This window comes from Varroa destructor, unplaced genomic scaffold (assembly GCF_002443255.2).
Source record: "Varroa destructor unplaced genomic scaffold, Vdes_3.0 BEIS01000002.1, whole genome shotgun sequence".
Taxonomy (NCBI): Eukaryota; Metazoa; Arthropoda; class Arachnida; order Mesostigmata; family Varroidae; genus Varroa; species Varroa destructor.
Window position 1 is genome coordinate 52,561,425 of NW_019211455.1, and position 23,916 is coordinate 52,585,340.

The 23,916-nt window shown below is 38.7% G+C and overlaps 4 protein-coding genes and 1 long non-coding RNA gene across 22 annotated transcripts in view; 2 read left to right on the forward strand and 3 right to left on the reverse strand.

Moving 5' to 3' along the window:
- MED17 (mediator complex subunit 17) lies at window positions 1–6,613 on the reverse strand. 4 transcript variants are annotated; one of them, XM_022794840.2, is made up of 7 exons: window positions 6,477–6,613; window positions 3,223–4,037; window positions 2,818–3,023; window positions 2,074–2,333; window positions 1,463–1,708; window positions 975–1,187; window positions 1–531 (listed from the first exon to the last, which is right to left on the reverse strand). In XM_022794840.2, the coding sequence occupies exons 2-7, from the start codon at window positions 3,989–3,991 to the stop codon at window positions 315–317; spliced, it is 1,911 nt and encodes a 636-aa protein (XP_022650575.1). In that variant the 5' UTR covers window positions 3,992–4,037; window positions 6,477–6,613; the 3' UTR covers window positions 1–314. The 4 variants fall into 4 exon arrangements, with proteins under 4 accessions (XP_022650575.1, XP_022650573.1, XP_022650574.1 ...); XM_022794838.2 differs by lacking the exon at window positions 6,477–6,613 and adding an exon at window positions 5,323–5,497; XM_022794839.2 differs by lacking the exon at window positions 6,477–6,613 and adding an exon at window positions 5,148–5,497.
- Window positions 6,502–18,681, forward strand: LOC111245891 (putative peptidyl-tRNA hydrolase 2). Of its 4 annotated transcripts, none has more exons than XM_086980683.1 (7): window positions 6,502–6,650; window positions 7,116–7,281; window positions 7,605–7,843; window positions 8,001–14,505; window positions 15,521–15,687; window positions 16,478–16,546; window positions 17,756–18,681. In XM_086980683.1, exons 1-4 carry the CDS (start codon window positions 6,502–6,504, stop codon window positions 8,200–8,202), a joined length of 756 nt encoding a protein of 251 aa, XP_086836809.1. In that variant the 3' UTR covers window positions 8,203–14,505; window positions 15,521–15,687; window positions 16,478–16,546; window positions 17,756–18,681. The 4 variants fall into 4 exon arrangements, with proteins under 4 accessions (XP_086836809.1, XP_086836808.1, XP_086836807.1 ...); XM_086980682.1 differs by having other exon boundaries at window positions 8,001–14,326; window positions 16,478–17,332; XM_086980681.1 differs by having other exon boundaries at window positions 8,001–14,326; window positions 16,478–16,727.
- Window positions 10,878–14,023, reverse strand: Rpt2 (26S proteasome regulatory subunit Rpt2). 2 transcript variants are annotated; one of them, XM_022794842.2, is made up of 4 exons: window positions 13,809–13,884; window positions 13,470–13,507; window positions 11,665–12,829; window positions 10,878–11,238 (listed from the first exon to the last, which is right to left on the reverse strand). In XM_022794842.2, exons 1-4 carry the CDS (start codon window positions 13,867–13,869, stop codon window positions 11,090–11,092), a joined length of 1,413 nt encoding a protein of 470 aa, XP_022650577.1. In that variant the 5' UTR covers window positions 13,870–13,884; the 3' UTR covers window positions 10,878–11,089. The 2 variants fall into 2 exon arrangements, with proteins under 2 accessions (XP_022650577.1, XP_022650581.1); XM_022794846.2 differs by lacking the exons at window positions 13,470–13,507; window positions 13,809–13,884 and adding an exon at window positions 13,928–14,023.
- Window positions 14,126–23,916, reverse strand: part of LOC147757990 (uncharacterized) — a 25,282-nt gene continuing 15,491 nt past the window's right edge. Inside the window, exon 4 of the long non-coding RNA XR_015321635.1 lies at window positions 14,126–14,263. This is a non-coding gene — a long non-coding RNA (uncharacterized LOC147757990). The remainder of the gene's footprint in view (window positions 14,264–23,916) is intronic.
- LOC111245889 (uncharacterized) overlaps window positions 20,455–23,916 on the forward strand; it is a 6,992-nt gene continuing 3,530 nt past the window's right edge. Inside the window, exons 1-6 of one of the 11 annotated variants that reach the window (XM_086980676.1) lie at window positions 20,455–20,816; window positions 21,122–21,347; window positions 21,729–22,034; window positions 22,219–22,488; window positions 23,300–23,467; window positions 23,771–23,884. In XM_086980676.1, the coding sequence (XP_086836802.1) occupies window positions 20,773–20,816; window positions 21,122–21,347; window positions 21,729–22,034; window positions 22,219–22,488; window positions 23,300–23,467; window positions 23,771–23,881 (1,125 nt within the window). In that variant the 5' untranslated portion in view covers window positions 20,455–20,772 and the 3' untranslated portion in view covers window positions 23,882–23,884. Of the gene's footprint in view, window positions 20,817–21,121; window positions 21,348–21,728; window positions 22,035–22,218; window positions 22,489–23,112; window positions 23,468–23,770; window positions 23,885–23,916 lie in introns of those variants that run through there. The other 10 variants (XR_015321625.1, XR_015321624.1, XM_022794850.2 and 7 more) reach the window with 10 other exon arrangements.

Sequence of the window (23,916 nt, forward strand, 5' to 3'; positions counted from 1 at the left end):
GATTTTCGACGAATCCGTATATAAGATTATATATATATATATAAGGTTGAGTTTATTTACAAATAATACATACATTGAAACCACGCACCACACTGGCGCTCAACATAAGCCGCCTCATAAATTGCTATCAACTTATCATCGTTATCATATGTATGTCATTTAGGAGAAAGCTTATTTTGAATGGGTCCCTTCGAAATAATCCTTCTCAAAATCATCTTCCATCCATCCTAGCAGTTTCTAGTGGAATTGCGAGTTAAAATTTCTACATAGCCCATAAAGAGTGCAAACACGTAAACGTTACACGGTGGGCTCGTTTACTGTAACGCTGTGAGGGCCGCCATAAGGTGCTCCATTTTATTGAGGAAAGTTTTGCCTTGCATTCGATCGAGTGACACCTCCTTGAACGGTCCATTGAGGAGGTGCCACTTGCGGTCTTTGACTAACGATGAAGGATAAAAGTCCTGCTGCTGAGGGGTGGACGAAAGTGACACCTTAACACCCGTACCGGGACTCACCCTTACAGCAAGGATTCTGCAAAACGGAGCAAACAGGATAATTGCTAAGGTCAGTACCCATTAATCGTAGCCCACCACATATATAAACACGAGCAACCCAATATTTACGAAGAACACACACTGAAACAAGCGCTTAAAACAGAAAAAGGGGGAAACCGAACAATATTTACCGTAAAAAAGGTATAACATAAGAAAAATACAACTCTAATATGATGACAATTACTATATCAAAGTAAGTAGAAGAGCTCTATGTATGTGTTCTTACGGATACAGTGTTTTTAGAGATTGAGAGTTTACCGTGAATGAAAAAATGTGGGCTAACCGAATCGTCATTACAGTACGTTACATTTCAAAAGGGAAATACACAGACAATGCATTTAGGCATAGAACAATCTATCTTATTTAAAACTAATACATGTTCATAGATTATAATCACTTAATGCCGCAAGTTCAACATACTTTTCGCCGTTAGGTGAAGCCATTACGATGGAGCTTGCGTTTCCCAGAGGTTCAACACCCCCAACGCCAACAGAGCCACAGGTCGAAAGGACCTTCCATCCTACGTATTTAGCTAGAGTCTGTACCGCAGAGACCTGATGTTGTGCCACCTGCGCCATTAGCAAAAACCGCAACTCCGTAGGCTCGTAACCAAGCGATATTACACGGCCATCTCTAATGAAACAGAAACGCATACGTCAGATCAGGAACACAGTGTTAGATTACCTTACGGTTAACCATTGCAAGAAAGTGAATCATCCCGACACTGTTCGTTGCACCACTACGACGATTATGTATAAACCGAACATGAAAAAATGACTGAATTTATTAATTTCTTCCTTTATTAACTTCATCTTCGCAATTTTAGGATTGGATTTCTCAGCTTTCGTTACATGAGCAATCGGTCTCACCGGAGAATCCCGTTATTTAACTGGTCAATGGATTCTTACCTTAGGATCGCCTTGAGGCTTTTTTGGCCAACATGGATAACAAGCGGTGTACGGCACATGTTCTCATAACCGTGTGACACAAGCTTCAGTTTGACTGAGTGCTGTGTTGGCGATGACATGGCGACCCAGTGTGATACTATCAGAGGATCCTTCACCTCGGTCGCAAACTGGTCAATGACAACTGTTGCACCAAGACGCAAAACTACGTGCTGGGTCTGTGCAATAATCTTCTCTAATATTGTTTCGCTGTTTGAACGAAAGTCAAATCCATGGAACGCATAAAACGTCAAAACGTAATTAAGACAATAGTTCATTACGCAACAACGTTTGCAATTGACTAACACAAAGTCGCTGAGCGGAAATGAAATAATGAACTGAAAAAATATTATACGCAAACGACTCTATCGAATCTAAATCAGATTATCTGGTCAGAATGTATTTTGTACGTGCAATTTTCAAACCAAAAACACGAATAGCTATAATTTCCAGAAGGGGACTTACGTACAGTACTAACTGATATATTTTCAACATAACATGGCAATAAATGCAAAAGTTTTTAGACGCCCCTTTCATGCCTTCCACATATTTGAGCATAGAGTATGAGAACTTACTTTTTTGCCATTTCCAGTAGGGTATGTCTATCGTAGGCTTCTGGCCCTGCCAAACGTTGCCTCTTGCTTAAGCCCAATGGTGCCGATGCGGGATGTGGCATCGAATGGTGCAGTATGTTGAAATGGAAATCTCGTAGAAGCTGATGGAGTGAGTGTTCAAGGACGTGTTTGTGATCCAAACGAGACTGAGGCACCTGCGGTCGGCGTTCGTGCAACGTCCGATGGCAAAGGCCAATGGACATCTGCATACCAGGAAACAGCTGTAACAACGGGTGGAAATTATTCAGTGATTCAGAAGAAAGCTCGATTATCGTGCTTGCACCTGTCGGCTATTCGTAGAGCTCGTTGATTTATTAGATGCTAGTAGATAAACAACATAAATATACTTACTTAGATAAACAATTTGACTAAACTCTATTAAGTGTTCTATTGTTTTCGCAATGCTAATGTTCATGAGCAAAATGCAAGAGGTTTTGTTAATTGAATCAAACATATAACAACTTGATACAATCTTGATGTATTAGTGAAGTAGTACTGAAATAAGTTCAGGAAATTGTTTATAAAACTATTTATTTAAAATAAATTTGAAATAGTATAGTGAAATAATTTCCAGCTTTTCAGGGCCGTAGAGCAACAATAATGATATTATACAATGTAAATATAATTTGCGCAACCAAATGTAAACCAATGGAATTGTTTGATTTTATTTTTACTGCTTTAATTTTGCGCTTCGCGTTAGCTTACCGTGCTAGTAATAAGATTGCCAACGACGAGATTCGGTATTGATGGCTGCAGCTGAACTGCTTCGCGGGCAAGCTGAGCAAACAGCTCATTACAGAAGAGTACGTTCTGGGCAGCCTCTAAGCGCTGCTGCCAAGGTGAATCAACTTTAGAAAATGCATCTTGCGGCAGATTAATCGAAAGGTAGCCACTGGCAATGGTCTCCATATCTAACGAAAAAAAAGGTAGTTTATTTCCGTGTTATTTAATATGTGTTCCTGCTATATGTAACTTCAATAATAGGAAATGCTCGTGCCAACTAGAATTTTACTTGCTGCAGTATTTATAGCAAATAATGTCGGTTTTGTGCAGTTCTTGTTTAAGCTCGTTTGTTTAAACGCACTTAGGTCCGCAGATATAGTTGCTTACCTTTTTGTATTGTGACTTGTATATAGCTGATACCTTCAAGTTCACTCGGCAAGGTAATCTTTACGGAACTTGGGGGCCTTTGAAGGTCTTGTCCTTGATTTTGACCAGCAGCAATTTCGCCCTGAGAGACGGCTAGGGCGTGAGCACTTTTTGTCACCTCAAAGGTTCCACTCTGCCAGAAACGTGATCCGGCGCTGCGATAACTCAGATCGCCGAGAATCGAACTACCAGCTTTTCGCAATCGCCACGATTGTCGCATAAGAAGAAGCTCTGTATGGAAGTCTGTGCTGACTCGACGGCCCATTTGTTCTTGCTGCGTAGCTCCGCGTAAATTGGTCGCTCCCTTAAGTAAAATATCGCCAGCAGCATTTAATGCCTTTTTCTTTGCCAAAAGGATAACGTTCGTTTTATGTTCAACCGGTTCCTGGCTAACCGGGTCAAGAACGAGATATTTTTTCTCGCGGGCGATTGCCAACACGTCGGCAAGAACCGACACTTCGGTAAGAGCCGCTTTTAACTTGTTGCGTACACCATCCCAAGGCCACAATGAAGGCTGGAACGTAGCTTTAGCATTGGTCTCCTCTGTTGTGACATCATCTTCATCTGCGTTGAAGTCGATCTTGTGTGCAAGCTTACTAAGCTTTTCGCTCATAGTAGGCGGTTGGGTGTACACCTCTTGGCCATCGTAATGGATCTCCTGAACGGCATATTCCTGGCCCACTTCGACTGAGACGGAGACGTTGACAGCATTCGCGGACATCGCAGCCATAGTGGTCGTTGTTTGTCACGTCAATAATTGGACACCTAGCACCAGTCTGAAAATGCAGAGTCCAAGACGAAAAAGTACTGTATTAGGCTAATTAAAAAGCATTTCAAGGATGTCAAACAAAACTTCTATATCTAACATTGATACTGGAAAGCCAAAAGACCTTTTAAGAAAAAAACCTTAAGCAAATACCGTCCTTTCGATAAGAGACCTTCGATAACAAAAAAATTGGTTTATTATTGAAGATATATGAGTGTCTAAAGGCTTGCTTCCCTTTTCCTTGAAAACGGGTTCAAAACAGTGCATTGTCAAGCGCTGTTTCATCAGTGCTCTTAGATACACAGAAGGCGGTTTTCTTGTAGCTGGCTAAATGAATGGCCTAAAACTACCTTCTGAGCTTAGAACGGGTATTTCGCTTATGTAGATTTGAATGATGTATTCCGAACAGACAGAAAGCGAACACAAATAATTAAGGCGTAATATTGCAAACACATGCTATAATCAGCATAACACACATCTCTAAGTTCGCTCAAAAATCTAACGTAGATCAATTGAGTGGCAAAGCTTTGAGGAGAGCAGCATTCATTTCTATTACGAAATTATCCTAACATTCTAATTAAACTGTTCAATGGAAAGTGATGCCTAAATGACATTTAGGATTGGGCAGAGGAAGACAGCACTACTATCTGTTAATATAAGCACTGAAGCACTCCCATCCCATGCATATAATTAACCCATTCGGGTCGCTCTCCATTTCATAAGTCTCTTAAAGTAAGTAATCATTAATTTTTTTTATTGTCGTTGTCATATGTTTAGCATAAACATTGTTACACGAAAGCATATCCATATAATCATTTATTCTTACTTGCCGTTATATAACAATTGTAATGAGATGATTAATACATTGACTTTCATGAACCGCCTTTATTATTGTTTTCTTCTAGAGGCAGGCATATTAAAACATTTACTTCCATGTGAAGAAGAGTCGGATTAAATTTTATGGCACTTCAATGATCGGAACCTTTGCACCAGAAAGCTTTGGCGGGCAAAAGACATTGCTTGACACCGTAATGGTTATTTCTACGACAACGTGCCGCACGAAATGAAAATTTCATATATGAGCACTTCAATCTGATTCAGCACCGAAATGTTCACTAACATTTTAATTTATCAATCTTGACACAGCGAAACAGTTGACTGCCGATCTTGATGACTGCGGCTGGTATTCCATGTTCAAACAATGCTAAACCAACCGAATTTGGCTATCTGGGCACCTTTGGCGCTAGAAGTTCTGTAGAGACGAATATTATAACTGTTCTTTACAGCTTACTCACCAATCTCCAGCACCTTAACAGCCACTTAAAACGATGAAAAACTCAGAAAAACCGGCATTTTTCCCACATTCGATGCGATCAAAACACAACGCGCCCCAATCGAATTGGGTCCGCCCATTTGGACAGTACAGAATGCACGTCAAACGCGTTGACCACATCGATATAATTACTCGATAATGATTAACATTCAGATATTATGTGGGCATTATTCTAAAAACCAGAAAATAAGGAGCTACATTTTTTCAAATGGAGCGTAACTTAAGCTACGCCTATAGGCGTGCGAGCAAGCTGCTTGCAGAAATATCCGAATTGTCCAAGTCCCGTGAAAATGGACAATTCGAACGTGTTTGGGTGACTGCATAGACAAGTCTCCTGTAATAAACACTAGCGAAGACCTTATGCTTTTTCACATTGTGGTATCTTATAAGGTTCCTGTAATACTCAGTGTCAGCTGAATCTACAGTGTTGTTCAGTTCATAGGTAAGTAATTGGATCTTCTTCACCGTTACTGCCCGAACACGTGCCTGGTAGCCTCGTTGCTGAATGATCACAGTGGTTACTTAGAGAAGGGAAACATTTTAACATGGCTGAGTAGAAAATTCGGCATTTTATTATCTGCCACCTCCATTGTCGTACAGTATTACTGTGTGACCGATTATATATTAAGATTTAAGAAGCGCTGAAGAGACTGTGTTGGATGACAGCTTTCATATTTGTTATTTTATTAAACGTTAAATCCCGATTACGACTAGCGATTACATAACTTGCCGCGCAATTCAGACAAGGACTGATAGCTTTGTGCATTAGAAAAGGCTATTTTTAACGTTCTGCCTATAGTATCACGTGCATTGGAGCTAACACATGATCCTATGTTCTAAAAACATTCGAAAACAATGTATTTACTAAGCGTGCCTATTGTCATGCTATCCTTTCAACCGCAAGAAACTACGTGACAAGTTTTTTTTAACATCTACAAGTCCCTAATTTAATTGTTTGTTTTTCTCAATTAATTGAGCCATAGTGTACAGTAATGACTAAGTTTAAACTGCTGCTTTTTGTTTTGCGGATACACTTGACAGTCATTCCATAACAGTTTATTATGTATTTTTTAGTTTTTTTCATGTTAAAGAGCAACGAGAGAGTAGTAGATTAACCTCTTGTTCCAACTGTTTAGTGATAATGGAAGGCGAACGAGTGGGCCCTGAAGGCGCTGAGAGCCGAGTAGATGCGACCAGCGTAGTCGCAAACATGTCAGAAGTTGGGGACGACGTTCCAGAGGGGTCCCATGGAGAAAAAACTGAAAAAAAAAAGATAATCAAGGACGAGAAGTAAGTTACCAAAGGATGATTTAAATAATTATTGATGGCAATTAAAAAAAAAAAGCATGAATAAGGTCTGTAACGTGTTAGGACCTCTTCAAGTGAAAAGTTTATACTGATTTCAAGAAATAATAGTAGTGTTTCAGTTAGAGCTAATCTTCAACAATGAAAATCAGTAATTTACCTCATATTTAGTTTTTTCTTGGATATGAAGTAAATGAGGCTTAAAGCTAAAACAATATTAGTCACAATTGCGCCTATTGTATTAGTTAATGTCGGTGTACTTAATGAGGCTGACTAATAACTTATACTTTCTTGAACATACGTACGTTTTCGTATTTCTTTTTACAAATTTTTAGAAGAAGGCCAAAGGTATTATTTAAATTTTCTGTTCCTAATTTAGCTAGCTCTATATTGGTGAAAAGTTTCCTTCATGTAACAATTTTTCATTATGTGAATAATGGCGTTTTCAAGGTGGCTGCCAAACAAGAATTACCTTCGTGCGCTGATGTCGATGGGAATTCGCAAAAGCGACGCTGTAAAAGCTCTCTACCACACGAATAATTCATCAGCAGATTCCGCAGCCACCTGGCTATTTGAAAGCATTGATACAGTAAATAGCAGTCAAATGCCGCCTGGGGTGCGTACTGTAGCAATATTTTTGCACGACTTACTTTTCCAACAATTGGAAATGCGTCATTAGTATATCAGCTCAACCTAGCAACAGCTAACCTATTCAGTAATTACGTCACAACAGATTCCAACAACTACCGACATCAAAATTGGCTAGTATACATAGTTTGCAGTTTCTTCAGAAAAGCGATAGTCGTGCCCGTAAGAAATAATGCTACCATATTAATAAATTTTTTTTTTTGTTTAAGGTTTTATACAATTGACAGATTATCATTAAAACACAGACCTGGACCTGATATGGTTTCCATATTTTCCTCTATTGTTTTTCAGTGGAGTTTACATGACGCTATGTCATCTCCGGATGGCTCGTCGGCCTCTTCATCTGACGATGAAGGCGATTTGTTGTCGGGAGATCTCTATAAAATGGTGTTTGTTATTAACGGCGAGTTAACCATGGGAACGGGAAAAGTTGGAGCACAAGTGGGTCATGCGGCTGTGGGCCTTTTTCGGGTTCTAATGAGCGATGAGTTCAGATACGGTCGAATGCTTTGCGCCTGGGAAGATTCAGGGTGAGTTTATGTTCTCGTGCTTCTATGAGCACGTCCAAGTAAATTTCCGCTTGTTACTACATTTGAATGTCTAGATAAACTTATACACTTATTTACGTTTAGTATGAAGACTGGCCTTTTTAACGCGTTTTCAATTCTGACTATCTATGCATTACAGTGAGACAAAAATTTGCCTGAAAGGTAAGAACACCCAAGAGCTTTTAGATCTTGAAAAGAGTGCCCAAGAGAAGGATCTTCCATGCTATCTCGTCGAGGACGCCGGCCGAACGCAGGTACCTGCCGGATCTTTGACCGTTCTGTCCATTTTTGGCAAGGTCGAAGATGTTAACAGTGTCACTGGCAAACTGAGACTGCTCTAACCGACTCGGCAGAAAGCTGTCTGTTATTCCGTATTAACAAGGCGGTTGCCTCCCTTGATTACGGTTTATCCTGCTACTAGATGTAGGACACCGCTACAGGGAAACACTGCATTACTATTCTCTTGCACAGTGTAATTATTAGAGTTCAGACGCTCTGATTTATGCACCTTTATTTCCTATACGTCGTCAACTATCTGTGTACATGCGTGCGTGGTATTATTTTTGAGACAGGAGATTCGTTTTGAGCATCACTGATAGAAGGTTAGAAAGGGACATAGAACAAAATAGGTCGAGAGTTGAAAACAAACCCAAGACATATATTGAGCTAAAGGGTAAACGGAAACGATACAATCTGCTTATACCCGACGCTGTGAAATATAACTATGAAATTATTAAGCGAAAAAATTGGAAAAGATCTGTTAAATCAAAGATCTCACTGATTTTATGCTGAACGTTACAGAGCTTAGCTCGTAATCCAGTTTCAATGTATCTAAAAACATGAATTGAAAAATACTCTCTCACTTTTTCTCTTTCTTTGATTTTTCCCGCAGGGTTAAGATACGCATACTGGTCACAAGGCTGCACACTGCAGCCTTGAAAAAAAACTTAGCGTGATTATTTAGATTGTGCTTAGTGATTTTTCGGTTTACGGAACCAAAATCAAATCTCAGTAACCATACAACTAAAAGAAATTGCTTCTGGCTTAGCAGCTAACGCAAATAAGCTACAAATATTTTGTGTTTTACAAATTATTAATCCTTATATTATTATTATTGCTACTGTTATTTATGAAAAGCGTACATGAGTGTGATTTTGTTATTAAGATATTTGACAGTATATTAAATCACGGTTCTTATATAGAGATAAGCATTGGATTGTACATTAATTTATGTAGACTTCCAATCCCATTAACCGCTCCAGTCAGTCCTAAACGTGATTTAAACTAAATGCCTATTGTTTCTCGTTATATACCCCGCACATCGATGAGAGGCTGCATCTACGAACGCAGTTAAACCATCGAACGATTGGCAAGCCAGTTGTTGTACGAACTTACAATAAAATGGCGGAAGAAATCAGCTGTTTGTGATTTCCACCAATAATGATCACGCCACTAAATTTCAGCGTAGTAGATTGCTATGTCCACAATATTTTATAATGTAAGGTAACGGCCAATTAGTTTTCATACCGGTACTATTCTTCCTAAATAAACGATAAACAACTTTTCCCGAAACACAGTGTAGTGGAACTCGTATTTTCTGCCGGAATTAAGGGGCGATAGTGCTTGCATATTTAGAGATTGATACTCGACAATCGCAAAAATCCTGTACTAGTTTGTTCTCCTCTGATGCAAAAACAATGTGGCAAAAAGTCTACCATGAACTCTTTAGTTGGACAATAAATTTCGAGCACTAATCATTATAAAATGCGGTTATTAATTGAAGCAGACTATTACTTAATAATTCCTTGCAAGCAAGCAAGTCTAAATTGTTTCTCGCAAACCTCGACTACTTGATCAATTTCCGACTTTAACCATCAAAAAAAGAACTAACCTCTACCAGCGCGACTGTCAAATTAGCAACTAAGAATATGTGTAATGGTGATCGCGGACAAACCTGTCTTTTGCGAAATAGTATATCCACCTTGTCCCTTTGTTCTCTTTTATATAGGATCAATATACTCCAGCTCCTCAATAAGCATTAAACTTCTCTCGCAGTTACGGAAACAATCATCACTAGGTGGCAAAAGTGTCACTACATTTACTAATAAATTGTAATAAATAATTGTTTATTAGATATCTGTGTATATATATACATTGTTAGGACACAGGCACCAGTAACAACAAGCAAACATACCAAGACACTAAACATACAGGGTTGATCCGTACATATAGCGTACAATACCGCATAATGTATTGTACCATTGCAAGGATTAAAATACTATTATTACGACTAATATGATATAGTTTGATGCTATCTAATGAAGTAATGTGCACACACTAGAAAAGGACTGTGGAGCTAAATAAATTCGAAAATAAAAGCAAACGAACAGCAGTTTTAGTTCTTTAGTTCTTATCCACTACCTACAGGTAGAAATATTGAATGATGTTCTTATTTTTGATTCTTGAAGTAGAACGTGCCTTAAAATAATTATCAGCGACGCTGCTATTTTTAACCTAGTTTTACGATGAATTTATTTAAAAGGTAGTGCTTATAATAACGGAACTAGCCATAATTCCTTTGCTGTAAAAAGCGGAAAAGTAACACTTATATTTTTTTTTTTATTCACTAACATCTAGTTTTAAAATCGTTGTAAAAAAACTGACTCAGAACAGTTTCACAGAATGTTGGAACTTACAATTTTCATTCGTAAAGAAACTTGCTATTATATAGTTAAAAATTATGTAGATATAACTTTTTACATCTTGCTATTTAAATACACCTTTATCACGTGAAAGGTAAAACGACTATAAAAGTCTTATTTTAAAAAAAACTGGATTATTTTTTATTCCCTTTATGAATTTACCTATGCCTAGTTCCCCAAATATAAAATTGGAGTTCACAGAGGATGTGTAGAATTTAGTTTTCTAACCCATGTATCATCTTTGTGAGTTTATCACTTAAGAAGGTAGCACACCGCATGCGCTAATAACTGGTGACCATTCAGAGGTAAATGAATCTAGCTTACAAACATCATGTGCACGGTTTTATTTCATATTATTAATATGCACAGGATGGTTCTCTTATTCTCATGTGTATATTTTTCTTTTATCTAGATCTTTTATCTTTCGTCCATCTTCCTCACACATCAAGCAAACCCAAAGGACCATTATAAACCGCCTTAAGCTCGCCTGTTGAACGGAAGATGTTTCGATTTCCGTGATCGTCCTTCAAAGGTAGAGTCCTTCGGGCATGCCTTCCTTCTTCCTATAAAGAACATTTTCCTTGGACTTCTTAAAATCTTCGTTGGTCACTTTCATTCGGCGCTCTCGAAGTGCCATTAAGCCGGCCTCAGTACAGATGGCCTTGATATCCGCACCTGTACACAAAAAAAGGAAAACAAATTCAGCTCACAGATCTCGTTAGATATCATTAGCAGAGTAAAGCATACTGCAACGCGCCACGATACGCATTGAAGCAAATTATCAACTCTTTCAAGAATCTAGGTTTAATCAATGGAAATCCAATAAATTGTTTCTGGTGACTTTATAAAATAGAGGTATGATGTCAGATATAAACGGTATATACTGGCTGTCTAGTAGACTTATCTAATCAAGCAACATACAAACAAATATTCGTGAAGTATGCAATTTTAACTGAAGATATGTACTGTGAACTATAACGAAAAGGCAATTCTGAGACGCGTTGTACTACTGTGGAAACCAGAAGTGGTAAAGTCTATGTTAAGACCGAGTAAAAAATTGTACAGTCCATCGAATTGTATGAACAAAATCAATAAACATACCTGATAGATCGTCTTTAGCCATGACCAGTTCGTCAACAGCCACGTCCTCGGCTAAGGTCATACGTGCCGTGTGTATTGTAAAGATGCGACGCTTTGTCTTCTCGTCGGGTAATGGAAACTCGATCTTGCGGTCAATTCGGCCGGGTCGGATCAAAGCTGGATCGAGCGTCTCAATTCGGTTTGTTGCCATGACAACCTTCACGTCACCTCGTGAATCGAACCCATCCAACTGGTTGAGTAACTCGAGCATAGTACGTTGAATTTCACGTTCACCACCAGAGTTTGAGTCGTAACGCTTGGTCCCTACCGCATCGATTTCGTCGATGAACACAATGCTTGGGGCATGCTCTTCAGCCACACGGAACAGCTCTCGCACAAGCTTCGGCCCGTCGCCGAGATATTTCTGAATCAACTCTGAACCGACGACACGAAGGAATGTGGCCGACGTTTGGTTGGCAACTGCTTTCGCCAGCAGCGTCTTGCCGGTGCCTGGTGGACCATACAGGATCACGCCTTTAGGTGGACGAATACCCATTTCTTCGTAATATTCTGGATGGGTAAGGGGAAGCTCTACCGACTCCTTGATCTCCTGAATTTGCTGGTCGAGACCGCCAATATCGGCGTACGTCTCTTGTGGCGCCTTTTCAAGTTTCATCACAGTAACCATTGGGTCAGTGTCATCTGAAAGAACACCGACTACTGCGTGAACTTTATGATTGAGCAGAACCGAGCAACCTGGCTCCAGCTGGTCTTTATCAACAAATGACAATATCGATACATAATGTTCAGATCCAACCGATGTCGATACAATGGCATGATTGTCGTCGATAATCTCCTCGAGGGTGCCGACAGACATGGGTGAGCCTCGATGGTCGTCGACCTTCGAGCGTTCCTCTTCATGCCGTTCTTCCTGGGGCTTTAGTCGTTCCTGGTTACGTAGGAACTCTTCTTCCATAAGCAGGTAGTCTTTAATTCTCTCGAGCTTGAGCAGCTTTAGTCGGCAACGGGCGTGCGGTGTAATTAAAGGCAACTTCGAAGCAGCATCTGGTCCCTTCGCGCGTCTTTTTTTCTTGCCAACCCGCGTTGGCACAGGAGGCTCATACTTCTTTTTCTCCTTCTCCTGACCTTCCTTACCTCCGCCCCCGGAGCCACTTTGATTCTGACCCTACAATCAAAGGTATATGCAGGAAATACGTGGAATATATTTTGACAATAATTGTCACTATTTAGCTGTTATAACTAACACAGTGAGCGGGACCAATTTTTAGCTATTTACAATTTCATCTGGGCGGAACGGTACAGATTTTGCAGCAGATATTTGCTATATCTACGATGACTGCATGCACACTTTGGTCTAATAAAACAATATTAACGTATTTTCAACTTTTTCTCAGATACATGTACGCTTTTAAGCATATTAAAAAGGCATTGTGTGCTTTAATCCTTCGCTTTAACAGAATTTTGTTTTAATCCTTTGCTTTAACAGAATTTATTTCAGCCCTTTCACGAGCTTCTATCATTACGAGAATTTCAAATTGGCTCAATTTTATTATTTTTCTTTTTATATCATCGCTAAGTAGACAGAAACTGGCGAACTATAGACACCCCAACTGTGTGTCACTACGAAGTTCGTATTAGACATACTTAGTTGGGTGTTATGATTTTATATATGTACCATATTCACGGTTTAGCAGCGTTATAAGGCATAAAATATATGCCTGTGTCTTCTTTTGATTTGTCGCCAACGGGTACTAATCAACCGATAATAATGTAAGAAATAATACTAACAAACTTTAGCCACCTACCTTCACTACCTTTGAATTTACTTTACGACAGAAAGGGCCTTAAACACATTCAAAGTATCACTTAAAGGTCTACCATAAAATGATATGCAAATGCGTAAATGAACTAAACTGGATACTTGACAAATAAAAGATCAACGAAAATATTTTAAAGGTGCTATACTAACGTAAAAAATCACTTTTGTTAGGTCTTGCTTACGAAAGCTTTCGCAAATGATAGTTAATGCACTTTAAACATGCACTATAGTTTTACGACGGCGTAATATTTTGGCCTGTAAAAGTACTAAACTACACGTTGATTGTTGTTCTGTTCATCTGTAAATAGGCTAGGCAACTAACTACCTAAACAGGCTTGAGGAAAACTGTCATCGGTGAAGCTGTTCGGGGAACATATAGGTTGCATAATCCTATCAACAAAGTAAATCTTCTGTCCACAAAATCACAATCTCTTCTGTACATACCATAACCCGTTATCGATTGAGAACACGTTTTTTATGACTTTAAAAAACAGTCATATAACTCTCTTTCGATACACAACAATGACTTACCATTTTCACAGCCGATCAACACTATCAGGATTTAGAATAGGTGAGCGACAGCATGCGCCGTTCCATTGGCTCGAGTAGACGCTTTTCGAAGTCGGCATTTTGTTCCTGTTTATATTTACATGTTCGATGACTGCTACTTGTGATCTGCGCATGAGATGGATGTGCTTAGCGCAAGGCTGCGCAATCCACACCACCGCAGCAACGTTCATTCACTAAGGTCTTTCATGACTGATTGATTTCCGTGTCAATCTATGGATTCAGAGAAAAGTCATTTGCTTCTCTTACAGATTTGCTATATTTGTATACGGAATGGTGAGCGCAGACGCTATTAGAATATGGTTTCTAGTTTGTTTTGATAAATTTATAGCAAAGTGGTAAGAACCGTTTTTAATCTGCTGTGAGAACAATCACACGAAATGATACCGCTTCAACTACATTATGGCAAAGAAAGCCATAGGTAATAAAGTGTCATGGAAAAAAATATGTTTAAGGTATCTGTGCTTGATTAATTTCTCGTAAAATAAATGTAAAGAATTATGATAATAATCTGAGCACTCACTATATTAATAGAGTTGAAATTTCCAATTAATCATGACTGAAGTTAGTTAAATTGAAAGTGTCGTTCAGGAGGCTTTTTGGCATACTAATTGAATGTACGTTAATTTATAATGAAAAATGACATTAAATAAAAAAAAATCTGAATATTTAAAAAGAATATGCTTTATTAATCTCTTTTCCCTGTTCCGTAGCAAATATGGTTCTATTTTTTTTTAGTCTTTTTATTCGGTTCTCTACATATGCCCTCTTTCAAGTCTGCTATCGTACCAGCATCTTTAAACGCTTTACCCTAGCAAGTTGACGAATGTAGCGTTACAGGAGAAAGAATTATAAGTCTTTATATGGGTTGGTTAATGGCAGTTTTTCATCATACTTATTCTACCGCGAAAGTTAGGCAACACCTTTTAATTATTTATTAGTATTTATAATCTTCATTTTTACGCTTCACTAAGCAAAGTAAATAATACTAAGTTAAACATGTTATTAAATTCCTATATAATTATTACCTATTTGTGAGCTATCGCAGACATTTTTAGAAAAAAAAGAGTTCGAAAATGGTATACATGAAGATGAAAATTATGCATGATTAAAGTGACGTTACAAAAATTCAATAATGATGGACATCAGTTTATCTGTTGAATTCCAATAGAAAACGTTCGTAAAGTTCTGGATACATATCCCGATGCGTTTTTCAGATATAATTAGAAAGTTTAAGAGACTTGATGCATGATGGTTCATTGGCTCTTCCGTCTGATCGCATCTGCGTAGAACTATGGAACCTGACTCAATGGCATGGTTAAAATACGCACAAAACGTGTCTAATGCTAGCTTTTTAGTTCTTTGTTTTTAATTTTTAAGAAATATTAATAGTAAATGTAATTAATGAAATTTAATTTTTTTTACGATTACTTTCTGATAAAATATCGCGCTTGTGGTTCGCGCTGCTAGACAAAGCCGCCTTAATGCGTTTGTCACGTGCAGTATACAGGATGAAGCTAAAGCGCGGATCGGGGTACCGCGTACTGAGTAAAGCAAGGAGAACGGAGGAAAAGGCACAAGATTTCAAGCATCGAAACACCTCCGAGGGACTGGTAGTAGTAGGAGGCAGATTACTGGTAATGTGATTGCTGGCGTATTGAGCCAGTGTGGCATACTGCTGGTAGCTGGCAAATTGCTACAGTTAATTAATACATAATACATAAATATAATTAAATTGTATATGCCAATAACCGAGGAAGGTATGCAAAGTAATATACTTGGTCCTTATTCATACAATTAAGTTCGATGTTTTGGTAAGTTTCAGCTTTGGAAACTTTGGCTAACAAAAGCTAATATATTATTATACGTAAACTTTAGACGTAATAGACCCGCGGTCATCTCCCTGCTATAGCACTTAAAGGACTATTTCCCTTTCTTCCTTTCTGGTCCGTTTTTCGTGGTAGCGTCTCTCTCTAGTTCTTAATAAGTTACATTTTACAGTTTTTTTTTTCATTGCAACTTATTAACAATCCGCGAATACCATCATTTTAATTTCTACAGTCCAAATATGCATCTGCAACAACCGTAATATTATATCCTATAGTCTAAAGCTACTGAAGTATAATCAAACCAGCATGGTTTCCACTGCCGTTGAAACAAGGTCCATAGGACGCGCTCCGTACCACATAAAAACGAGCCCGCATAATTAAACGCCTAAAATTGCTAGCTAGCTGTAGCTCAAGCTGTGACACAGTCTACTCAGTAGGGTTATATTTTGTTAACATAACCGCACTAGATCCGAGACCACATTACTTAGTGTTTACGCCTAGAAAAATAACCCATAGTTACAACCATAAAAGCAAAAATAACGATCACGGCAAAAAAAGGAGAGTATGCTTTATGATTGCCATTTGTGTTGCGTCGTAGGAAATCGGAAGATCACCCACGCTCGTTCGCGCGATAACTCTGAACTGTATGAAAGCTACCTGTAGGGCCGTAAGTACACACTTGGATCTCATGAGCTGGTACACACCGTTACAAGGAGCTGATGACAAATCTTGCTTGTTTTTGGACAGAATTTCTACACGAATAAACGTCTGACAGTATAAGCCAGAATGGCTCGATCAACATGTGGAAATTGAATCGAAGATGCGATGAAGGCTAGAAAATCGTCAAGGTACTTCGTGGGCGTCTATATTTAGCTAACTAGTGTCCTCCTATAACCTGCCGAGGCAGATGTACGCTGGCCCAAATAACATGGCTGCTAGTGACAATTTTACCAAGGTTATTGCTAGCTGCAAACTTAGGTAAAACTGAATCCAAAAGATTTGATTACATTCTTTCATCGACAATTATAGAGCAGTTTCTCAAGTGACTGTAAGTGAAAGATGCGATCTTCTCTCTTCAAAGATTCAGCTAGATCCTCAATTTTATGTTTATAACACTCTTCCAAATGCCACCACACACGTTCAATTTTGAAACATTTCTTCGCCTAGGAACCTATCTGACGTGCTCGACCTTTATTTGATTGTCCTATTTTACCAAAAACAGACTTGTACCCATTGGCTTAGTTTTACATTAATTTTTTTTTACATTAGGTTTTACATGACTTAAATATAAAATCCATAAGTTGAATTCTAACTGAATACAACATGTTTTTGTAAAATAACTCAACGTGTGTTTATATGGCATTGTAGTGGATAACCTCGAACACATGAAGGCATAGCCGATTCTCGTTCGCGTCAGTGGGTAACCCGTTAACAGGACCACACAAAAAACAAAGTAAAGTTAATTACATTAATAATTAGTTTTACTATTGTAAAGATAGTACAACATCAGACTATTTATGACATCATCACCATACATTTGGGTGCCCTGTGAATCGCAGATAGAAACGCAATGAAGGCATTCGGCGCTTCAGTTTAAGAGAAACACTGATAGTTCCATCAAGAGCGTGATTGTGACCTCGAGTCAGGTGCATTAGCAAAGTTCAGGCCATTTTGTAAAAAATACCATTAAGCGTTTTACCGTCGGTGGCTACCGTGTAGCTGTACAGACACTACAAGCTATCCAGTTATTTTGGATCTGGTTATAACTATATATCTGGTACAAACTACTGACTCTAGGGGACGTATGCGATAGTTTAATTGATGACGATTGCTTTTGTGCTAAAATAACGTTCATAGAAGAAACGATTTGTTTCAGGCAATCAAAAGAAGAAGACGCCTGTAGGTCTCGGACAAAAACATCGTGGCCCATTATGGAGCACTATTTAAAGATGAAACAATGAATAGCGTTATAAAAATAGCGGTTAGCAAGCATGCGTACAGAAGTATCAAAAAAATTCAACTCGTTGATTCTTTAACACGTAACGCGGATTGACAGGGCGTCGAACGCTTAGAGGCACAAGAACTCGTCATTGCAATGGCGGTATTCTCAAGCGATGCCACTGAAACACTGAATGGCTACTATGCTCATTAAGACACCTGGCATTATTATTGTAAACATTTCATGCAGCACAGTTCCCAACCGAGCTCACCCTAAAAAACCGTACCTACTTCATTGCATCATCGTACAGTTATGTAAAACGTACTTTGTATGTATGTAATTTGGCTTGAGACCAATCTTAACGAATATAAAACCAAATACAGATACCGTATGCTATAAATGGCCCCTGCTTTCCTTAAGCTTAGGGATAGATGATCACAAAACACAAATTTTAATTAGTCCATGTTGTCCAATTGGCCCATAGCAATTCTATACGCACACGGGGCTAATTAGAGCTGAACTAAAATATATACAAATATAGTCAGCCACTATCAAATGCAAACAGTGCAGTAATTGGAATCGTCATTTGTCTTTGTTATGGGTTCGCAAATTTTCTGTTAAGGCCTGGCTATATCTAGTAGGGTTTCTTAAACAAAAGGAATACCTATTACAACGACTGCAGAAGCCATTTCAAAATTATTTCGTGTTAATTTAAATAATATGCACAGGCATCAAAGATCGATGTCCTCTTTTTCGAAGTTACTCTTTTGATTTTGACAATTCTCCAGTTCAAACTGAGATTATCGTCAGATATTTAAGGTTGTGAACTACGTTTCAAATAAACGTTACCATATCCAAAATTCTGTTTATGCGAAATATTTCTTCCTCGACCTTTGATGTAAAATTATTTTGACGCGAATAGCGCAATGCTATGTCTATGCCATTCTAGGATAGGAAGGGTCCAAAAGGTCCGAGCTTAAGCTGGCCACATCAGTTCTAGTGGTTTTTACTACGTTTTTTTTTTTATCCTGGCCAACGTAGTATGTCGTGTATATCACCAAAGGGCATCTTGAAGCAAGGTATCCGGAAACTCGATGTATACAAGGCTGCGCCGATTTAATAGGATATTCGCTTAAATCCACTAAATGTGTAAAAACAATGCGCTAACCTCAGTTTATTAACAATGCATTATTAAACTTTCCTTACCATACACAGCTAATGAGATTAATTATTTAAGGATTTTTCCTCTACAAAAAAGGACATTCTTCAACCAAAGCCATGTGAATCTGCTCGCACTTGCGTGTACCGTCAGTCACTAATGAACGCCACCACAATTGTGGAAAGCACTGTCATCCTAACCGTTTTTCTAACAAGAACATGCCATGTTAATTGTAAAATAAATATAGAATAATTAAAACTTATCATTCAGCAACTTGAACACAATTAAAGAACGCTACAGCATGCAAATTAAGTTAGAGCCCCTTTGCTTACGAAAATATTAGGGAACCGCCGTAGCTCTCTTTTCATGTTTTAAAAGCTCTTACTAACTATTTCACTTATCGACAACGGAATCTAGAAGGGGCGATGTGAAAGAAACCTATCGCCTTTGAAGGCAGGTCAACATAGACCATCACTAAAATGATCACGTGGGAACAAACTACGTCCTGATGAATCACGTCCGAGATCTGTGGTAGGCTGACCTGAAATGCGGACGGTTCTCGCAGCACTCGTCTGACTTGTGGGAACTATCAGATATAGTCCCTTTGAAGTTTCCATTTGTTGTGTCCGAACCTATGGGTTCGAGGGACTATTTGATGTGCTGATTTCGGCATCTGGGTTAGAAGGTCTATTTACACAGGGCGAATCGGTGGCGGCGATCCCCTCCGATGATGCACTAGTAGTCGTTTGAGCTGTTGATCGAGCAGAATGAGCGAATTCTATATGTCGGGCGAAGTTCTACACGTACAGAGAGGGACCAGAGTGGCCGAAAATGACTGTTTCAGGCGCGAAATAATGGCAAAATATAGTAGATTCACCCAATGTTGTGAAACAGTTGCGCTGGAGGCGTGCTAGGCATAACTGAATGTTTGCCTGTAGCCGACAAATTTGTCAGCATACAGATAGCCCTATTTGATGTTCAAGACAGAACCAATCCGTATTTTAACTATGGCGAAAAGTTTATTTGTTTTTGTTCTGTCGTTTCAACAACCGTAACTTGAAATGGAGCATGTAATATCATGTTTTTGAATAACAAGGAAAACATTGGGCTTGCCCTTTATTAGACGTATTTCAAAACGTGTAAGATTGTTTAACTTTAACGAAGCTAGAGACCATGGGTAGGTTGTGTCATTGAAAACAGTTATTAAATTTAACTGTATGTTTCATATGTAAGATAAATTAACGAGCTTTTAAAGAACGTTTCTCCGTATAGTTATTATTCTTCTTACCGTTATTGTATATATATGGATTGAAGATTATGAACTTTCTACTCTGACCCTGTGAAGGGCTTGCGATAAGACCACAAATATGTATATACATATTGTCGATTTTGCCATGTATGTCCGTTAGTTGACCATTGCTGTTTTAGACGACCAAGTCCTTCTATCACGAAACGAGGTGTGTGTGCGCCGTTTTGAATCACCTGACATATCCCTATAAGTTTCGTAAACAAACACGTTACTACTGCACCACCTATTTACCGGCAATCCCGCGTGCGTAGTGCACGGTAGACACTAAGTTGCACTGGACGCACATCGCAAACGCTAAGAGAAAGTCTGTGTGATTCGTTTTCTCACAGGTTCAGCGAGATTGGTCCGTTTTCCTCAAGGTGATTGTAGGTCGTCTATGGTAGATCGCAGGTGGAAAACCTGAAACTTGACAAGCAAGCTATTGCTATATCGTTGCGCTGTGAGTGTTTTTTGTGAAAGTACTTGTTTCCGGATCCGAGCGCGATTATGGGGAAAGTTGCAATTCAAGATAACAAGGGCCAATCGGCAACGTAAGTTGATTCTACAAGTTGCTAAGACTTTATTTTCTGAGATCATTATGCATGCTTCCCAGTTAACTCATAGGTCATCGGATTCTCTGTGACCACAAGCAAAATTATTATGAAAAACATATCCGATACAGTAGAAAACTTCAATAAGTATTATCCAAGGAATCGGGGATCCGATGGAGCAATTTTTTTTCTGTAGGTTTGAAAATTTTGCCTTTTTTATACACCTACAAGTTTTTCATATGATCAGCATAGCGTTGCTATTAAATTTTCTGTTTCGTTCGTACTTGCCGTGTTATCGTTTATAGATTGGTTAGGACACATAAATCACACAGGCCAACTGCTAAAAAAGTTACACGCAGACAAAGGAAGGAGAATATCAAAGGTAGTGTTTTACGGTTGCCGTTGTACAACTTATGCGTGCGGGGGACCACTCCCTGGTGGACCAGTACAAACGATCCAGTAGCTCCGCGAAAAATAAAAATCATGGATAATGCAGCGGCCGATCGAGTAGAAGCTCCCGAGATACCCCTGGTACGACATAGGATCTAATATTTTGCTGCAGTCGTTATCTACGGCAGGTGCGGTAAAAGCACAATCGTAAATACACTCTATAAGGCAAGCTAATTATCCGCTTAAGGTGGGCAAGGAATGAATTGTTTATTAATGCTCCATCTCATTTAAGATAATTATTTGGGTAAATCTACCGCCGAGAATATTTTTGTTTTTGAAAAAAATGGGCGGTGCCAAAGCTAACACCATTTTGGTTGGCAAAAACAATCTGTATTAGTACTTTATCCAATTCGTCTGATGTATCTATAGTAGTATATGAACACATCCCATGTGTATATATACTACATCTAGGAAGGAACATTGCTATATCTATGTTTCATTAGTATACTATAATCGCAACAGCACGACGTGTCCAGCGCCGAAGAAGAAGAGAGAATCCCGGCAAAGTATTGGCATTACCGCCAACAGCAACAAACGCCATTCAACGTCGGTGGGTCCGTCAACACCGTGAACAATTTCACACCTGGCCTGCTAATGGCCATAGAAAACGGACCTGCATTTTCAATGATCGAATCGCCTCCTCCGTTGGCCTCTGGGAAACAGATCTGTCAGTACGGTTTTCCTAATATTGTACAAGTGACGCCCACAACAACGCGTCCATCAGCTGTGGTAACAAGGAACAGCGCTATGCCCGATTCGTCGTTGAAGGTAACCTGCATTCAGTAAAGCCCATATAGGATATTTGTGCATAATTCCGCAATTTGCCGAGGATATGGCGTCGAAATTTGTTTAAGCTTTCAATGTGACGATTTTATATTATAGCCATCTCAAAATAGTACGCCTATACGGCATATTTCGTAATATGCGAATATAAATTTGTCTTTACATATAGGGGGTTGAAGAGTTTGAAAAGATGTGTCGGGCAAAATGGACAAATGTGCGGGAATCATCACTTTTATCAGACGACAAGGCTTCGACTATGCTAAAAGTTCACCAACGGCCTCCCACGCCGTTCCCACTTTTAACAGGGACACCTTCCGAAATTCGTGCCAAAAAGTGTCCTGAATTACAGCTTCCGAGGTGCACAATAAACCGACTTTCGTTTCAAGAACGCCTTAACAACTTGAAGGAAAAAGCCGAACCATACAACGCTCCGCTCGAGGTGATTAAACATACATGACATTTAATAAACCTCGATTTATATCTTCTGTTTTTTTTTGTATTTCACTGAATGCCGCTATTATTTTCTCATGAAACGCGTGCTTATATAATATAAAAAAAAAAAAAAACATTTCTATTTTGTTGTAGTTTCGTTATTAGGTTATTCGAAATAGAGTTCTGCACAAAGTATTATTTCATATACGAAATTCAATTTTTTTAAAATGGTTTCCTACTAGTGAATATATCGAGGCGTAATTATAATTCCTACTTGCTATGAAACATTTAGTCATCATGAATTATTAAAGGCAAACTCTAAAATTAAAAATTAAAGTTAATTCTTATATAGAAGAATGTGAGATTTTGGCTAAAATTTCATTTCTTTGGTATCGCGACTGTGCTGGTGTTGTATACAGCATGCAGTAAGCAGTACATAAGCTATATTATTTATACATGTATCCATTTCATAGAAATTATTATGTTGCCGCAAAACTCTCGTTTATGAAAGTGCATTGTACTATTGAATTATGTATACTGAAATGGCTTCAGACGCTGGATTTTCGAAACTATATGGTCTCTAGTTTCACTCTCAGGACACATACGAACCGATGCGGTCTTATATTTACAGATTTGCTAGACAAGCTTGGTACGTATGTCTGTGGCCGGCAGCCCGGGTCAAACAAGGGCCGTGACTCGATTACGGACACAGAAGTCTCCGGCGAGAAGTGATTATTTGCTGTTCATCTAACCCAACAGTAAAACAGGTTTTCAATTTTATTTGCACGAAATACATACGATCTTCCCCTTTTGATCAGATCTCGTCGTCGGATTGCGACGAAAACATTGCGTCCGTACTAACGAGCCCGCAGAAAATTGAAATAACTGCAGAAACGAGCGTGGACGTTGATGAAACTGACATTTTGGCCGTCGTCGAGGCATTAGTGATCACCACATGTCGTCTCAGTCACCCTTGCTTGCAAAAAGTAAGTCTGGAGAGCGTCTATAATCGGGTGTTTAAAATTGAAAACCGCATTAAAAAACAGATTGTCGTATTTTTATGAAGGATATAGTATTATCATCTTTCGGGATTCATCAGTAAATCGTCGAAATAAAGGAAATAGTCCTAGTTTGTTTAGCAAGGAGTTGATTGTTCTTGCGTATGTTGACTTCGTGTAGACTCTTTATTCTATAACAAACGTATCATTTAAAATATTCGGCATCTACTTGTGTGTTAGTCTAGTCCTAGACCTTATCGTTAAATGAGTAGTTATGGCACAATAGTTTAGTTTGTTTCTTCATTCGTCATACGAGTTTATAACAGGAAAATTGTGCAACGATTTCCTGGACTACGATCGATAAGATGTGAGCCAGGAAAACGGAAGAGGTCCCTCGAATAACAGGTACATGACGAGTAATATGTAGATCGAATTAA

Excerpts from the sequence above, each read along its gene's own strand:
- MED17 (XM_022794840.2), bottom strand. The coding sequence starts at position 3,991 with ATGGCTGCGATGTCCGCGAATGCTGTCAACGTCTCCGTCTCAGTCGAA. Across the intron at positions 2,334-2,817 it reads GCAATCTTATTACTAGCACG|CTGTTTCCTGGTATGCAGAT; the intron begins GTAAGCTAACGC and ends CCGTTGTTACAG. Across the intron at positions 1,188-1,462 it reads AGCCTCAAGGCGATCCTAAG|AGATGGCCGTGTAATATCGC; the intron begins GTAAGAATCCAT and ends CTGTTTCATTAG.
- LOC111245891 (XM_086980683.1), top strand. The coding sequence starts at position 6,502 with ATGGAAGGCGAACGAGTGGGCCCTGAAGGCGCTGAGAGCCGAGTAGAT. Across the intron at positions 6,651-7,115 it reads AAGATAATCAAGGACGAGAA|GTGGCTGCCAAACAAGAATT; the intron begins GTAAGTTACCAA and ends GGCGTTTTCAAG. Across the intron at positions 7,844-8,000 it reads TGCGCCTGGGAAGATTCAGG|TGAGACAAAAATTTGCCTGA; the intron begins GTGAGTTTATGT and ends TATGCATTACAG.
- Rpt2 (XM_022794842.2), bottom strand. The coding sequence starts at position 13,869 with ATGCAACCTATATGTTCCCCGAACAGCTTCACCGATGACAGTTTTCCT. Across the intron at positions 13,508-13,808 it reads TTTTCCTCAAGCCTGTTTAG|GCCCTTTCTGTCGTAAAGTA; the intron begins GTAGTTAGTTGC and ends AATGTGTTTAAG. Across the intron at positions 11,239-11,664 it reads GGCTAAAGACGATCTATCAG|GTGCGGATATCAAGGCCATC; the intron begins GTATGTTTATTG and ends TTTTGTGTACAG.